General features: G+C 37.7%; 1 protein-coding gene across 1 annotated transcript in view; it reads left to right on the top strand.

The window, feature by feature from the left end:
- The window catches only part of COL24A1 (collagen type XXIV alpha 1 chain), a 118310-nt gene that overhangs the window by 64688 nt on the left and 35279 nt on the right, over positions 1-18343 (top strand). Inside the window, exons 23-33 of the mRNA XM_048943929.1 lie at positions 74-127; positions 879-923; positions 5731-5784; positions 7506-7559; positions 8171-8224; positions 8670-8723; positions 14732-14785; positions 15066-15110; positions 15224-15268; positions 16582-16635; positions 17461-17514. Of these exons, the coding sequence (XP_048799886.1) occupies positions 74-127; positions 879-923; positions 5731-5784; positions 7506-7559; positions 8171-8224; positions 8670-8723; positions 14732-14785; positions 15066-15110; positions 15224-15268; positions 16582-16635; positions 17461-17514 (567 nt within the window). The remainder of the gene's footprint in view (positions 1-73; positions 128-878; positions 924-5730; positions 5785-7505; positions 7560-8170; positions 8225-8669; positions 8724-14731; positions 14786-15065; positions 15111-15223; positions 15269-16581; positions 16636-17460; positions 17515-18343) is intronic.

Genomic DNA, 18343 nt, shown 5'->3' with positions numbered 1-18343 from the left:
TTGTATATACTTAGTTTGATAACCACAGAAACTAAGGTGAAATTGAAGTACTAATTCATTCTGTTTATTTTAGGGAAAACCAGGACAGAAAGGTTATCTGGGTGACCCTGGACCAGAAGGTTTAAAGGTAAATGCTGCTTTTATGTATGAAATAAGTGTATGTTTGGATTATCAGCTGTGTACATGTATCCAGTGCAATATTGAATGATGTGTAGTTGAAAGGATGAGAGTTACGTCCACCTGAGCCAATAGTTCCCAAACCTCTGTTCATCAGGATGCTTGAGGTTGTCATAGCTCATATACACTGAGATGCCACTTCCAAAACATGTAGGAAAATGCTACATAATGTGCAGCATTATGAAGGAGAATAAAATTCTTCTAGTTTAAAATATGGCATTTCTGGAAGGAGAAAAAGTATGTGTTAAAATAGAACTCAAATGGGAGTTTTCCTAATAAAATATTTTGTAACAAAGTTACTGATAGAGCGTGCAGGTAACGTTTTACTTCTGAATCAATTCTGAAATAATCAAAGCAATCATATTTGTTAACAGGAAGATTTAAAAGAAAATTACGTCAATTCAGAGTATTTGCTGACTTACCGTTCAGTGAGCCCTTAATACACAGCTTTCATTTTTGTGGAGAATACATGAATATTCTAGGATAAAGCTACCATATTTTTTACAAAAATAAAATCAACTGATGACATTTATTTTTATTTTTCACCAGTTGCATAATTTTAGTTTCTAAGGTTATAATTGGCTGCTGTAGATTAGAAAATAAAGTCTGTTAGGAAAACAGAGAGCCTGAATATACACATATGAAAGAAATTACTTTTCTAATGAACCTCATCTACCTCATCTGTTTTCCCCATTTAACAGGGAGAACAAGGAGACCAAGGAAACATTGGAAAAACTGGTGAAGCAGTAAGCTTGTGTTCTCCTGCTGCTTTTATTTTCCATTTCTGTATTTATTTGAGAGTGAATGATTAATTTATCTTAGTAAATTTAATGATGAATTTTGGTTTTCCTTCAATCTGTAGTATATCAGGTTTAGCTTTGTGGTCTTTCAGAATCTTACTACTTAAAGAAATTCCTCAGTTAAAATATTTGCCAGAGTTGATTCTGGTGTTTTGTTTTGTTTCTGGTTGTTTTTGTTTGTTTTTTTTTCATAATGGGTGAATACTGTAGGTAGTCACAGGGATCTTCCAAAGCATGTTCAAGTTGGTGAATGAGCAGTTCTTTTCCAGTTAAATGATTTGAAAGGCTGCATTCAGCCTGAGAAGTATTTTACGGATTTGTTCTGTCTGTTCCTCCATTAAATCACAGAGCTCCGGGTGACCTTGAGGTGACATGTAGCTATGTGCCTAGGCAGAATACGTTATCTCCATGTCACTCCTAACAATTACTAGGCTAACTAGTTATTAAAAATCTCCAAGGACGAGGGCTCCATGACCTGCATGCAGTCCAGGGCTTCTCTCTTTTTATTTTGAAGTTCCTCCAGTTCAGTAATCTGATCCGCTTCCTCTTGATACAGCATTCTACAAATGATAGCTATTACTGTGTCCTTTCTTCATTCTCTCCTTTTCAGGCTAAACTGTCCCAACTCATTTAGCCTTTCATTTTTTTCTAGTTAATTTAGGTCACCTTCTTACTATCCTGTAGTCCATTTCCAATTCGTATAGGCATCTTTGTCTCCAGCTTACTGACCAAACTGCTCTAACTGCTGAGTAGAAAGGAAATTCTTCTGAGTCGTAAGTTTTATCTTTCCCAGTTCTTAATTTTAGATGCTGTTGTAATTAATAACCACTTTAATGTGCTGCCTTGCAGTTCTCCCTGCTGAATTCCATTTCCTATCTTTCTGTAAAACTTTTGCCTAGGAAGTATGAGTAAGTATCAACTTTCCATGGATACTGATCGATCAACCGTGTTTTTTTTTTGTACTACAGATGATTTGAAGCCCAAATATCAGATAGCATAAGCACTTTATTGTGCTTTCATCCTAATTTTTTTTCCAGAACTAATCTCTGTAACATCTGGCACAAGAGTACATGTACAGATCCAGAAGTAGCACCTATGGTGCCATAGTCAAGGTGGATTTGTTTTTAAAAATACTTGTAAGTACCATAAAGGTTGGCTGGCAAAATTGAGCTTAGGTTGTTATTTCTTTCTTCTCAATTTCAAATTTTTATTATAATTGAGATGTAGAAGTATTCTATGTATCAGCTGGCTATGAAATAACAGAACCTGACTGTTGGAGCATCCACTCTTCTTCCCCCTCTTTTCCTTTGTTCTTGGTCTTCTTTATGATAGAGATGGTTGAAATGATTCTTCAAGGATCATCAAATAAATCAAATCTATTGCTTTAATATTTGCTCACTTAGTGTTTCCTTTTTTTTGTTTATTTTAAAATATGTGTCAAACTATATGAAGTCCATTGCAGAATAGTAGGGTTGGAAGGGACCTGTGGAGGTCATTGAGTCCAGCTGTCATCTTCATGAAGTATGAAGCTGATGGGTCTATAAGAAGCGTCAAAAAAGAGCAGGCATAGACGGTGACTGTGATCTGGAGGAAAGTAGAATGCACAGATTAAGTACAAATTTTCATGAAACTTAACTGAAAATGCCCCAAAAATTTCAAAGGAGAAAGTTAATGTGGCAAGAAGTGTGATGCCATTGAAAAAATGGTGAATGGAGATATTTGAAAATGCTGAATTGTTAATGAAATAAAGTTGGAAAGATTTTCACTTAACACAGGAATATGTTAGGATACAACCTGACAGGCAACTACTTCCACAGGCACTTTTGGAACCAGCCGAGTTCACTCCTCACAACCACGTTTTTCAATTGATTACTCTGAACTTGGGTTTGCATTAAGTACACAGCGTGTTTTCAATTATTCCACTACAGGCCAGTTTCTAACATGGAGCATATGTGCTGGCAAGATGTTTTGTCTGTCTTAGGCATGTATTACTTGTGAGATCTGGTCTTTGATTCATTTCCCACAAAAATACTCCTGTCAAGAAGATTTCTAAAATGCTTTTATTGTCACTGTCGAGTTTTACATAAATCCTTGCAAATGAAAGTTTATGACTTTAATAATAAGGTTTAAAACTATGATAAGTTTTTTTTTAATATTTCAAAGCTTGGTTTTTTATGTTTTTCTTTTCTATTGCCTAATACTCTCGGCTTAATTTTTGTAATCCACCACTGGTGCCCAAAGGATTGAAGGGGTACTGAATAGCAATGACTTGACAAATGGACTTTAGAGTGTATTGATTTTCTTACATAAGAGGGAGAGAAACCTCAATCAAGTCTCAGTGGCTGATCTCTATGGCAAACCAATCCAAAACTGAAATTTAAGGAGTCACATGGTCTTTAAGAACGTCTATTGGGAAAAATCTTGTGCCTAAGGTATTAATGGGACAAGATGTTTGCTTTCTGATTGTACTTTCCCTTCACTGTATGTTACTAATTGTTTTAAAAAGTAAAATAATATTTCTAAAACTGTTTTTTTTTTCTTTTGTCCTGCTGGTACCTGTTCCTAACATTATCTGTTACTTGTCCTCTGTTTTCAAAGGAGAGGTGAATCTGTTACAAACTATCTCCTTAGCTCCTCTCGAAGTCCCTGTTGCTTTTGCCATTACTTTGGTTTCAATTCTTGTCATCTCAAGTACTGTTCTGCTTTCCAGACATAGATGCTTCCACTCTTACACAGTTTCTTTTCCTCTTTTTGTACCGCCAGAAATCCACTTTCTTCTGGTGTTTCTACCATACTTTTTTTTTTTTTCATTACTTTATTTTGAGGAACAGCATCTAGGAAACTTTCTACTTAGAAGCCAACATTAGCCCTCTCACTCAAAGGTTTTTTAGGGCAAGCCTGATGTGCTGGGTAACACAACATATTCTCCATTGCTGTTTCCCTGTCATTCCTTCTGTTTCACTTCAGAGCAACTTACTTAGAAAGACAATACTTCTGACCTGAAGAGGGGACTTGGTCAGTTAATGCATCACCATTGATGCGGGGCACAACTTTCTGTCACTGTCTTCAGCTCTCTGCACAGTGTGGCATTGACCAGGATGGCAGGAGCCTCTGTGGAGGGAGAATAGATCTCAGCTCCGTCTCAGCTGTGATTAGGTCTTCTCTTTCTGAAATGAGAAAATGAAAGTGATTAGTCTTTTAGCCTTTTGAAATCATACCTCCACAGTCCTCATCTTGATGAACAAGAGTACAGGGTAATTCTTTGTCTCACCGATTTCTGCCTGGCATGGAGGCCTGTAGTTGGCCACAAGTCACACTGACAGCAGTGGTAGCTCTGATTTTCTGAGTTTGTCACAAAGTCCCTTGATCATGACACTGACCTCTGAGGATTGCCTCACTGCCAGTGTGACTAGGATAGACCTCTGACAGATGTCAAGAGACACCTTAGGCTGAAACATAATGCAAAATTTCAGACACACAGTACGTTGCTCTAGCAACCATTGAGGAACCTGTTTGTCTCTCTAGCCTGTTCAGAAATTCATTTGTGCCAGTGCTGTGAGCCTGCAAGGTCACTGTCTCAAGGGCTCATTGCAGTATATATAAGCTATGAGATTTCCAGACTAGCTAGCAGTTCAAGGGAAAAAAGAAAATAAAAAGCAATCAAAAGGTCTTACTTTGCACCTGTTATGCTAAAGTATTTGGGCCTTAACTCTACTGAAATTACATAAGTAAAAATCTTTTTAAAAGTTTTGTTTTGTTTTTTAATGACAGAAATTTCAGGGTGGAATATTGTCTTTCTGATATGAAATGATATCTATGGAACAAACTACTACTAGGTTTATGAAAAGAATATAACTGCCTATTGAATGTAGGAGAAATGTTTTTCTTTCTTTTTGTTTAATACTTCCTTAAATGCCAGGCTAGTGCTAGTTAAGCTAGCGCAGCTTATGTAGACATATGTAGAAACTCTAATGCCAGTGTGCCTGTTGCCATTTTATTTACACAGTGCTTTTTGAAGCAATGCATTGCAGTGCATTCACGCTTTATTCTGTTTCTGAAAGCTTTCATGTTTCTGCCATCTTCCATGTGCAGTTATATGCAGTGTACTCTGGGCACCACTTTTTCTTCAAGTTCAGCATTTCATATTTTTTCTGAGCTGATTTTCTGTTTTATAGTTTGAGATTTTGCAGGCATAGGGAATAAGATTTGAAAAAAAAAAAAAAACAACTTAGTATCTTGCTTTCCATTTCATATGGTGGTACTTGTCCTGCATAGGGGAAATTTGTGGGAGAGCCTCAGGAGAGAGCTACTTCATTTTTAAAAAGGACTAGAAGACTTTGATCCTCCTGATTTTCAGTTTGTTTGGGCTACAACACCTGTTCTACTGAATTTCCCCTTGAAATCTGTGGTCGGGCTGTATTGCTAGCAAGCTGTATGTTTGTAAAGCTTCCAGCACTGCAATGTTAGGATCACAGGTAGGCTCTGTGTGATAGCACATTACTATGATTGAATTAACACAATTTGTAGGAATAGATATTTACTAGTGGTTTGTCTAGCTGCAGCTGTCCCCTTGTGTGGACTTTAAGCTCAGTTAGCTTGTGCAGTCCTCACTGCCCACAGGACCACTTATACAAATAGAGCAGAGGCTCTCAGGAATTGAGAGTTGTGCTATACTGCTGCTGGGCACTGTGGAGCTGCCAGCTATGAACTGGTATGGACACTGCACTAATAATTCCTCGTACTTCTTATCCAGGGATCAGCTGGCTTACCTGGAGAAACTGGGCCATCTGGAAGCCTTGGTGAAAAGGTATAAATAACATATCTAACATTCAGAAGCAAAAATCAACTTTAAAAGCTGTTGGGGAGACAAAATATTAGTGAGAGGTGTTTTGCTTGGATAAAGCTTACGTTTTGTAGTATTTCAGTGTATGGGGATGCAATAAACAAAAACCCAAAAGCTTTTATCAGGGGTACTTGTCTGGTGTTCTTGATTTGAATTGGTAATGAATTTGCCAATCTACCAGCAATTTGTTGCTTACAGGTGTGATATGTCACGTTAGGACACCTTACTATCTACTGCTATTGATTCACAAAACTGTCATAAATGATGGTTGTTTTATGCAACAGTCATTGGTCAAGCATTGCTACATCATTAACAGATGAAGTAGAATGATAAATATGACAGTATGCATTAAGTGAGTAAAAAAGGCAACATTGTTCGTTTTCTCTACCGTATAATAACACTTGTGTATGAAAGTGAAGTTTGGCAGACGATGTGACTAGAACTGCATAAATAGCTTAAGTATATTTGACATGGTTTTATTTAGGTGAAATATTTTAAAACTGAAAAACAGGAAACTATTACGGCACTGCATGTCAGCTTCAATTATAATAAAAGCATAATTGTTTGTCGGAATGATCCAGCACCATTTGTGTTTCTGCCCTGCAGGGCTGAATTATTTCATCCAAACTGGTGGCTGCTATTTAAAGGATTCTTATTAGAAAAGTCTTAGCAATTTATTAGAATTTCTGTGAACACGTGAACAGCAATTTATCAATGGAAAGCGTTGCTTGTTCAAACTAAAATAATATTTTTTCTCATATTGTTTTCATCATAATATTTAAGAATTCAGTATCAAAGGATGCTTTTTGTTCATAACTATACTCCACTTCAACAAAGATTACCTTGGGATACTGCTGTTAGTTTAAGTAGGAGGGAGGGGAAGAGACAGTAGAAGAATAATTGATCTATCAGCAATTGGAAGCAATCTTCTTCACAATACAATAATTATTTTCATTACTATGCTGTTTCTGTAGAACTTGTCTTCCTCTTTTCTGGATTGAATACTACAGTGTAAACATGCTGTGTGGATTTAAATGACAAATAAACTTTGAGCACATTTATTATAAAGAAATGTGTCTTCAAAGTATGTAACAAAATATTGTATTATCTCTATGTCATGTGTACTGTCCAAGATAGATGTGCAATCTGTGCAATTAAGATTATCTACAGCCAAGCTGATGGTTGGGCTGGATGTTATAAGAATAAAAGTTGGGAAAGTATGTAGGACAAGAATGAGATCTTCTCTATGCTGCGCATTCCCATTGCTTCTGCAGCTGATGCAGGGCTGCCTTCCTTTTAGATCTGTTCTTTTCCCAAAACATGATGAAGAAATGAGGGAGAGAGGAAAAATATTGTTTACTGAGGGGAGGATTATAGATTAAAAACATAACTATAAATGTGGTGCATGGAAAAGAGAGATCTGCTAGTAGCAGTTAGCAGTTCAGAAAAACTGGTGAAGTACAAAATCTCTTCTGTAGACATCTAAGAAAAGGAAAGACCCTAAACTAGAGGTGTTATGCACCCCCCTTTTAGCAGTAAATCCCTTGTAAATTGTGAATGACACCTCTAATAAAAGTCTTCTTGCATCACTGTTGTATTGTTAGAGCGGGTCTAGGAATAGTAGAGAAGGAATGTTTCAGGGAAAGAACCCTCACTTTTATTTTCTTTTTAATTTTTCATTAAAGGGAGAGAGAGGCAGTCAAGGACCAGTAGGTCCTCCTGGAGAGAAAGGTGTGATGGTAAGTCGTAAGTAAGATCGAATCCATATTCCTGTTAATTACAAAGGCACTTTCCCTTCCAAAACAGTAATGAATTGTAAACCTTCTGACTGTGCAAACTTTATGGAAAATAGTAGTATTTATAATAAGGTGTTCCTAGGAAGCTTCATTAGCAACATTTTGACTGCTGTTGAGCTGATGTTGCAAACTGATCTTCTGAATGAAGCAGCAAAATAACAGAAGTTTTATCAAAACACTCTCAGGAGACTTGCATAAAAAAATAAAATACACTGAATTGAAAGAAGAGAGAAAAAAAGGAAGGGAAGTAGATCAAACGATTTGTTGTGTATGCTGTTGTAACCAAGTTGTACTAGTAGTCAGACTGGTAACCAGTGTGAGCTCTTCAATCTACTGCAGAGCAGTTGCGGGCAGCCCCTGGGTTCGCCCTAGTGGGAAGACTGGTTTCCTGACAGCGGTGCTTGTTCTAAGTCGAGATGCAACAATTAATGCATCAGTTGGCATTTTATTAATTTACCTCCAATTTTTCAAGCAACTGACTGGATTTATTATAGTTCTTCTAGTAACAATTTTGATGAAATTGTGTCTTTTTTCTATATTTACTTCAATTCTAGGGTTACCTAGGACCTCCAGGAGGCCCTGGGCCAGTGGGGCCAGAAGGATTACCTGTAGGTATAAAATAGTATTTTGATTTGACATAAAATATACCATTTTTTAAATTGCCTTTTTGCTCTGCTGGAGTTACGAATGTTTTCTAGCTGGTACTGGAGTCTGTAAAACTGTCATGAAAATTTGTCCAGTCAGACGCAGTGTTCACTTGCTCTGTATCAGGATAATCCATGAATTGAGAGTATCCTTTGAGGAATTTTTTAAACATTGGACAGAATTTATGTAATCCAACAGATCACGCTTTCTTATTCGGAATAAGGTTACTTAAAAACTGCTATTCAGATTTTACTAGATAAATCATACTAACACAATTAATTTAATTTGAATTATGATGGAAATTACTAATTTGTTTTGGTTGCACTGGTTGTTACTCATTGTGTATGAACCTTATAATTTTTATAAATCTATATGTCAAAAACAATGATTAGTTTATTTGACATGTAGGGACCTTCTGGGACAAGGGGACCACCAGGGCCACAGGGGCCTAAGGGCAGAAGGGTAAGTAATTCTGCTTTTTCATGGTACTTAGAGCAGGGTGTTGCCCAATGTAAATTTGATGTGGAACCCACGTACAGTTGCTTCCTCTGAATTCTGGATTCCAGCTATTTGTAGTGAAATCAAGCAGAAGATAATTGTATTTCTATCCAGGAAAAAGTAGGAATCTTCTTTTCCCCTCACGTTTCAGTTAAATGAGGATTTGCTTTTGATTTCAGCTGAGAGCAGGACCAGAGCAAATATAACTATTAGCCTTATCTTCTATAGACAAATATGAAAGTGTTACATTCATGACCACTATTGATCTGTTTGGGTGTTTTAGGAACAGTTTTCTTCATCAATACATCGTTTATGTTTTTGAACGTAAAATAAAAATACCCAGTGGCTCAGTGAGGAAATAGCAAAGTCAGAAGAGAATGTATTAGCTTGGTAATCTTACCTGCACAAAAAGGAAATTAAGTTCAGAAAATTAGCATGTGAACATGTGAGTTGTAGGGAGCAAGTGTCATACTAGTCAATGCCTAGAAAAAAATGAGTTAATTGAGGCCAGTTTTTCAGAATGCAGATGTATTTGTTTATGCAAGATATCTGACAAAATTCAAAGAGAAACCTTAATGAGCTGCAGAGGCTGAGAACCCACCCTGCCTTTCAGAAACATGGAGCCCGATGAATTATCAGAAGTTATCTTAGCAGCAGGGTCCAACCCCAGCCATTGGCTTCTAGAAAAGTAGCTTCTGAAGCGTTCAGCAGGTGTTTTTACAAATAGGCTTGATACAGGGAGGCCATAGGGTCTCCCAGGAACCTGTGTTGGTAGCCTTCTGACAGGAGTGAGGTTCTCTGTTTTAGCTTAGATGAGAAATAAGACAAATATCCCATTTACTTCACAGACAGATTTGAAAATCTGTATCAAAATAGAAATGCAAGGCAATTGCGAGACTGAAAATAAGCAGAAGTTTGGCACCGCTTTCAGTGGTCTGATTCAGTGAACCAGATGAGTGCGCTTACCTCTCTATGATTTCAGTGGAAGCATGACTCAAAGTGAAATGCATCCTGAAGTGTTTTGCTGAATTATTACTCGCAAGCCAGTGGCATGCAGAAGAGTTATATTGTGCAAACCCAGTTTTGACTGTACAAAGCTGATGTTTGAGAATTCTTTGGGCCACATGTCTACTGGAGTTTGCTCAACTGGTCACCTATGGGATACAGTGAGTTCAAAGGCCAGCTAAAAAGTAATCAGTCTCTGAAAGTGGGACTAAACTTCTTTCAGGTAGTATGTTTTAATTCCAGTGGACACAGCATTCTCTTTGAAACTTCCCTTCTGACCCTTCCCTCTTGATAGTCCATCTGCCAGCATCACCAGAGCTGGGATTGGGACCAAGAAGCTGCTTGAATGTGAGTGCTCCAGGCTCTCCTCCTTCCTGGCAGCAGATTTAATTTAGATTCTGTTTTGAAGGTAGGAGGTATTTTATTTAAGGAATGTCACATCTTCTGCCAACTGAGACAAGATTTTTGAGGGTGTCTCTTTATGATTTTGGCAGCACACCACTGAGTACATTGCTTATAATTAAAGATCACTCAAAATAAATCCCAAACATCCCAAGTTCTGTGGAAGTCATGGTACAGAGTTGTGGTTTGTGCCTTTGCCTACATCCAACGTGACTAGGAATGCTTCATGGAAAAGTGTCTTGGAGCAGACCCAAATCTTTATGCTCTGTGAACAAACTCCCAGTGAAGCTGTTGAGAATATTTTCTACTCTCAAAATCAAAATATCAAACCCAGAACGCATAAGGAAAATATTTGGAGGCCCCTGAAATCTGGGGTTTGTCATCACTGGATTCAGAATGACAAGTATAAGAACCCAAAGCTCTGTGTGGCAGAACTTGGAAAAATTCATATCGTGGTCACATACAGAAGTTAAATAGAAGCATATGGAAAATTCCTTTTATTGTATACTGAAACAAGAAATCGTCCCATCTTCACAGCTGGAATCTGCAGAAACCCTTGGGAGCACTGACCTCTACTTCTGCACTGTCACAGAGTGGAATTCCTTCATCCCATAAATTATGGATCTTTCAGCAACCGGTTCACATCCGAAGTTTCCCAGCAGAATACTTTTGGCTGAGAGCATCCAGCTGCTCAGTCTCCAACACACTGGGGAGTTCTGGCCAGCTGAAGGGAGGCTGTCTGGCAGCCTGTGGAGCACGCTGGGGGTTTGGGGAGATATGCCACTGAGCACAGAGCTTTCTCTGTTGGGTCCTTTTGTGACTCACTTTTCTTTTTTCTTATATACTATTTTTGATCTTTTGAAAGTACAGAAGGAGAACACTTATAGAATACTTTATTGTCAGAATTGGTACTCTGGAGAATGGAAATAGCTGTGTCAAGGAGAAGGAATCTCTTTCATGGCCAAGAGGAAGAGTAGTCTTGAAGGACATACTGGTAACAATATTGTGGCAGTGGCTCTGTGGCTGCCAAGTTTTTAGTTCTTGTGTGTTAATGTATGGAGAAGAAAACTAGAATGTCAGAGACTGATACTGCTTTTTGTGTGTACCATAATCTCCATTGAACTCAACTGTTACCTTTAATTTGAGAGAAAGTTTTCCTGTATCATAAGATTGACTTCATGAACAAGACCAAAGTAAAGTTATTAACACCTGCTAAGATTCTGAGCAGCTAATATTCTTCAGGCTAATGCTTAGTATTTTAAAGCTTAAAAGCAGTTATTTTTATGCTCTTATTTTCCTGGAATTCTTATTGAGAGAGACGTATCTGATGGCGTACTTAGCATACATAGTGTTATTTTCACTGTTATATCTAGGAGACAGAATGAGGAAAATAAAAAGAATTGGTTGGTTCCTCTTTACTTCTTAGATGAACTTCTTCTTGCTTCATTTATTATCTTTAAGTTTTCAATGCAGTATGTTTCATTTTAATAAGAAAACTGGACCCATGCCAAAGAAAAAAGTAGCAGCAATTATTTGGCAGACTTACTCCTCAGCTTAGCTGCAACCCAAATTAAATAGCAGCAAGCATATTATATGTATCTCTCATTCTGTACAAGTTACAGTAGGAAAAGACACAGATCCAACTGATCTGTGCCAATAATGCATCACTGTATACTATCCATAGGAATGTTATGGTGTGTTTTTGATAGAACATTCAATTGTCTTTCCCTTGGATTCCTACACTCTGCTCTGTGACTGGCTAGAGGCAGGCAAAACCCTGAGCCAAAAGCTGAACATTGTGTTGGTTTCTGTTAACTTATTTTCAATTCAAAGTTATTTACTGAAAGGTTAGTGTTTTGAATGATAGGCCTTTTCACTTGATTGTTAGTGATTATTAGTGATCATTCTTCCTAGTGAATGGGCTGTCAATGTAGCAGTATCTCCGTGACTAGCAGGAAGATTTTGGTGTACTATGCACAAAGTACAAACTGACAATCCTATCATTTTCCTTACAGGCCAATCTCCCAAACTGTGGGTTGTGATGTGGGTGTTAATCACCCCCAGTGTGATTAAAAGGAAGTCACAAGTGTTTAAAACAATTGATCTGTTAATATTATTAATGATAAAAGATAAAACCCAGAATGAAAATTCTTTATTACTCAGAAGCGTACAATTAAAATGTCCATTTTTCTCCTTGAGTTTCTATTTCCTTAAAAGCACTGTGGAGAATGCAGAAAAGCAAATAACAGATCATGTACTTAAGAAGCCTGGGAAAGAACAAAACTTCTTCGTAATTTCTCTACTTAGTACTCTGAATCTTCCCTTCAGTATGTTGCTCAGGATATTAATTTGCTCTTCTTTGAGCTTCTATCTCCCTGTGCCCTCCATTTTTTGGTCCACCCTCACTTCATCTCAACATTTCCAACCTTCCCTCCCCCTTCCATGGAGAATTTTCACCCAACATCAATATCAAATCACAGGACTCTAAACCTGCTATGTCCTCCTTAAGTTTTCATCACAACCCATTTTGTGTACATTTTAGTCATCTATTACACAAAAAGTGCAGAGCAGTAGCCTGACATTAATTTGATCAAGATGTTCAGCTTTCTTTTAGATTATGCTATACAGTAATTCAATAGTTACACAGTTACAAAATCTAAGCTTTAGGTGCAGTTCTGTTTTTCTCATCAGGGTCTCCATCACCCTTGAAGGCACTGGTAGTCTTTTGATTCTGATCTGTGTGTGCTGAAGTCACCAGGATTTCCACAGACATCAGCTGTCTTTGGATTGGGACTGCACTCAGCAAGAGTCTTACAGAGACCAGGAGTGTTGTGTTTTGTGGCTTCTTTTTTTTTCTCCTCTGGCTTAAAAAAAAATGTCTGTAAATACTCAGTCAGTAATTGACCAAAGCAAGAAAGGGGGCCAGGAAAGCAGAGGGACTGCCTCACAAAAGCTGGTTCCAAGCCTATTGAGGTATCAGAAGGATTCTAACAACTCCCATCCTGTTTCCTTTCCTTGCCCTGTGGCTGCTGTGCACTGCTCATGCTGGCCAGAAGCAGCAGTGCTGAAAAGCTGATGGATAAGCTTCTCGTGGGATAGTTTGGCTTGGCCAGAGGATGTAATTATGTATCAGCCCACAGGAAAGGACTTTTCCTGAGACATTTCCATTTCAAGAGCAAAGCCTAACAGAACCTGAATGCATGTTGTTTCCGAGGTACCCATCAGCTTTTGGTTTTACTGTAGCTCCAGAGAAGAGCGGGTGGCTGCTCATCTGTTCTGACAGGGGCTTTGATGTGCATCAATATAGCCAAGCTAACAGACAGGATTTTGTTATCTTTTGTCTCAAAAAGCTCAGTAGGGGCAGGGATGTCACAAACATATTTTTTTTTGAGAAGGAAGTGAATAAAATCAGATATGCTTCCAGCAAAGCCTTTTTGCATCCCTATTTTATCACTTATTAAAACACTTTGTAATCAGATGTGATTGAATACCCTGCACTAAAAACCATGACCCAACAAAGAAGATTCTCTGTAACTCAGAAATGCACTCTGAAAATGCAAATCATTTTCATTGAGGTAATGCCTTAGCAATATACATATTCTCTCTACTCGATAGCAGCACAGCACAGCCAGGAAGCCACCAGAAAAGCTGTCATCTCATCCTCCCATTACATACTGTTGTAAACAACCCAGCTCTGTTATTTTCGTCTAGCTCTTGCTTTAAAGCAGTTGTTGGTTTTAGATCGTATTTAACTAGTTTTGATTTCGTTTCTGTACCCAAAGAGTGTTTAGAATTATGGAAATACCTCCAATGTCAGGATGAATAAACAGGTTTTTTTCCACTTTGCTCATTACCTATTTTAAGGATTTTTTGTTTGTTTGTTTGCTTCTGAACTAATGGATTAAGATCGCTAGTCTTAAATAATTGTGTCTGACCATTTTGGCAATAAATACTTACTGTGTTGGAATAGTGTAACAAGCATAACAAAATAGGCTATCATTGTTCATGTGTTGGTTGTAAAATGTCAGTTTAAAGTAGATAATTTAGTTTGATAATACAGCAGTTCACGATGCAAGGTAATAAATTGGTTTCAATCTTGCCTCAGGTTGGTTTATTAATGGAAGAACTTTATCTGCCTGTTTTACAGTCTTTCAAGCAAGCAGGATTTTTTGTGTGTATAACCGAAGTCCAAAAGCAAGTGCCTTATATAACCAGTAGTCATCTAGGTACTTCTAAATATACCTTGTACGCATGCAAAGTGGATGAAAAAGAGCAGAAAATATCTGACTGCAAACCTGGTCCAGTGAAGCCCCTAGGCATCTTGTTTATATAGTTAAAAACATACATCTTCATTCTAAAATTTACATTACAGCAAACCAGAAACTTTTATTTTATTCTTTGAAGCTTTATTTTATACTTAACATGCAAGGAAAATTGCTTTTCATCCTGTGAACTTTCAGTGTTACAGTCAACAAAATAGATTTCCGTCTTCTAGAGTTTATGTTATGTATATTGATACAAAATAATGCACAATTAATGTTCCTAATCACTTGTTCAATATTCAGGGGCCTAGAGGTGTAGATGGTCCTCTTGGAGAGCCAGGTACACAAGGTATTAAGGTGAGTGCTTCCATTGCTCAGCATAGTACAAAATGTGGATAGACTGTGATAGGCAATACACCATGCCATCCCTAGAAAGTCAACATCTTGGAAGCTTTTTCATTTAGTCCAGGAGGAGACTTGCAAATTTCTGCTTTCTCCAGGTACTCCTTAACTGTAGTAGAAGCCCATCTAAGCCTAAATCTGCAATTTCTGCACTTAACCAGCATTTAAATATATATTGCCTGTATGCAGATTATGTAGCAAATGCCAATAGAACTCATGTGTCGTTATTTATCAGGGAGAAAAAGGAGATGGAGGAAAGAAAGGCACTCCTGGGCTCATTGTAAGTATTGGAGCCAGTCTTTGTATTAAGCCTTAATGTATTTACTACCAGTTTCTGACCTGTTCTTCAAAATTATCAGAGGGCAACCTCTTTAAAAATCTCTCTTTGACCAGGGTAAAGCTGGAAATCCAGGTCAAAGAGGAGATCAAGGAGCACGTGTGAGTATTAAATACTCCAGTACTACTTCCAAAACACAAAATATCATTGTTTATATATATCATACTTTTTTATTATTTTAGAGCAGCTAACTAACTAACAGAAAACTAACTTAGGAGTTTGCATTTTTTTTGTACAGAGAATCAAAGGCGGAAGTGAGAGTAAGTGTGAACATGGCAGCTGCTACCAGACCAGTGCTTTCACAGATGGTGGTGCAGAGTATAGAATGATTGCAAAGTGCAGCAGAGCAACAGCAGCTGTATGTAGCGTGGAGGGGATACAGAGTGCTTTGCAAGTGATTTTATTGTAGTTTTAAGGGAAGAAGTCACTGCAACATAGAAAATTACTTGACAGATTTTAAACTAGATGGGTACTATCAATGTTGAGATAAACATAGAAAAATATATAATAAATACACCACTTGTATAGGAGAAAATTCCTCATCGAGAGCTTTTTTTCAATGGATATCTAAGATAGGTTGTGGTTGGACTTGATAGTCTTTGAGGTCTTTTCCAACCTACATGATTCTATGATTCTATTTTCTGTCTTCTACAAATAAGATTATCAATGAATCAAAATGGTAGGGGATATTCAAGAAGGCAGGAAGCCAAAAAACAGAACCAAAGCAGTAATGGTTGTGATTCTGGGCTGAAGCTAAGACTCACAATGCTGTTTGCCACTGCACTTTTTTTCCCTCTTCTGGTTGGATTTGTAAGCCTGTTGCCTCTCAGCTTTGACAGTGGGTTTTCCTTCTCTCTTCCTTCACTGAGATTTGTGTGTATACAGAATGAGGAATGGAGTAAAATCTCACTGGGTTGAAATGGTGGGAATTAGTACATTTGCTGCAAAGTAAAAGATAGTGCACTAGTACTCCTACAGATGAAGTTTCTAGAAGGGAATATGATAAATGCTGTGAGCCAGGTTAAACAGAAAGGAAGTTGGGGTGTGAACCTTACTGGTAATCTCAAATACCATTTGTAGGATAGGACACTCATACAGTTGTGGGTAGGCTGTTTGCACACACCAGCACCACCTGAGGCAAAGGGGAGCAATGCAGGTCTGGTAATGGTGGGTCAGTCAAGGCTTATCCCTATGTAAAAGAAATAGTGGAGGGGTTTGTTTGAGACTTCCTTACCTGCCAAAAGTGCTAGTGATGTGGTGATGTGTGTCATTCAGAAAATGAGGCTTCTGAAGTATTTCAAGCAAGTAATTGAGTGAGCAGAAATGAGAAAGGGAAGTGGTTTTGCATAGAATGTAAAACAGCCTGCTTCCAACTGTTTTTTTTATTTTCCTTCATTTTATTTTAATCTTTGAGGGTTTGCCTGGGCCTCCTGGAACCACAGGAGACAGAGGACCAATGGGAGAGACAGTAAGTTGATTCTTATGCCTGCTTAAAATTTTTTCCACGTACTGTACTGAATTCCCTAGCAACTCAAACTCTGTTTTACCAAGATTTGGGGTAAGTGGAAATGAACTTTCTCAGAGTTCAAACTGGATAGATCTAGGTGGTTGATTTGTCATGACATATATTCATAGTGGCTATGGAATCAGCTGTAAGCTCTTACAGGCAAGCTCTGCTCCCCAGGCACACAAATCCCATTCAGTGAGCAGCTATAAACAATCTTAGGTGCATAGAGATTGAGAATGTTGCCTTAGGAAGCAATCCATAGGTGTGTAATTGCAATCAATTTGTTACTTATAAGCATGCCTTGTAAGAAAGTGCTTATAGCATAGTTACTGATGTTATCAAAAAAGGCCCCAGCATTTACTCCATTACACCTCAGTGACTGTTCTGTCTAAACTTTGCTAAATCCACAGTAGTTGCTTCCAGTTAATTCTGTACCAGACTGTAGGCTTTTCCACAAACCAAACCAGACAGTCTAACAATCCTTAATTAAACAAAGTCTCAGTTAATCAAGAGGAGAGCTTAGTTCAGATAATGGTTTACTTTTAGTCTATAAGAAGAGACGTCTGTGTTATTCTAGGAAATATGCTATTCTAGCGTGTCAAGGCTGGCAATAAGGGCTTCGGTACTGTGTGCAATCATGGTATTTACATACTCTGAGGATTCAAGAGGAAACAGTGAAATACATTTCTTTACACCAGTTGATAGTTTTGAAGGGTCAAAGTCAAGGCTCTAAAATATAATTTAATGTTAATTGAATAATGCATCCAACGTTCTATTTAATGCCAGGGTCCAAGAGGACAACCAGGAGATGCAGGTGCAATTGGAGATATGGGTTTTGAGGTGAGTTTTTAATTATTTGTATTCTAACTAGAAACACTCAAGCAACAGAATATGCCTGGACAATGTGTTCACAAATTATTTTATTGCCTGTAGTTGATTTAAATACCATGAGCTGTTGAGAGCCTCTCTTATTGATAGGCTTTCCAAAATAAGTACCTCTTTCTGTTGTGAAGTGTTGTCAGGCATGTGGTCACGACATCTATAGCAATCAGCATTCAAGAGAAACGAGAAACATCCTCCTTGCAGTTAGACAGCTTATCCAAGAGTGGGAGTTTGCAACTGGAACGATATTAATCATAAGTTTTTGCAAATAGTAGATGAAGAAAGGCAGCTGCAGCCAGTCTTCTTGCTAATTTTTGCTTCTATTTTTTACTTTGTTTTTAATAACTCTTTGAAAGAAATATGACAGAATGCATTAGCTATATTTGCCATAAAGTAGCTGAAGGGTGAGGTCACTTGAGACTTGAAGGATTTGGCTTATTCAGAGAAGTGCGCTTTCCCAATCACCCAGAACCCAGTCTTCTGACTGCCTGTTGAAAATATTTTTTTTTAAAGGTTTAAATATAAATTCTAGAAGAAGTAATCTAAAAACCTCTGTATTTGTTTTCCAAAGACTGTATCTACTTGGATCCAGGCCAAAACAGTGACAGAGTTGTCAGTAAGATTTGCAAAAGGTAGATTATTCAGCTTGCTGGTAATTTATGGTGAAAGTTGCAAGCTTAGTGGTGCTGCTGTGTCTTCACAATCTATTTGTCTCTGGTACAGTTCTAAAATCCCCAGTACTTTCCTTCTGTCAGTCTCCAGGAAGACCAAACAACTGTGTTTTCTT

This window comes from Lagopus muta, chromosome 5 (genome assembly GCF_023343835.1).
Source record: "Lagopus muta isolate bLagMut1 chromosome 5, bLagMut1 primary, whole genome shotgun sequence".
NCBI lineage: Eukaryota > Metazoa > Chordata > Aves > Galliformes > Phasianidae > Lagopus > Lagopus muta.
The sequence above is the reverse complement of the archived record's forward strand: the minus strand, read 5'-3'. Positions and strand labels throughout refer to the sequence as shown.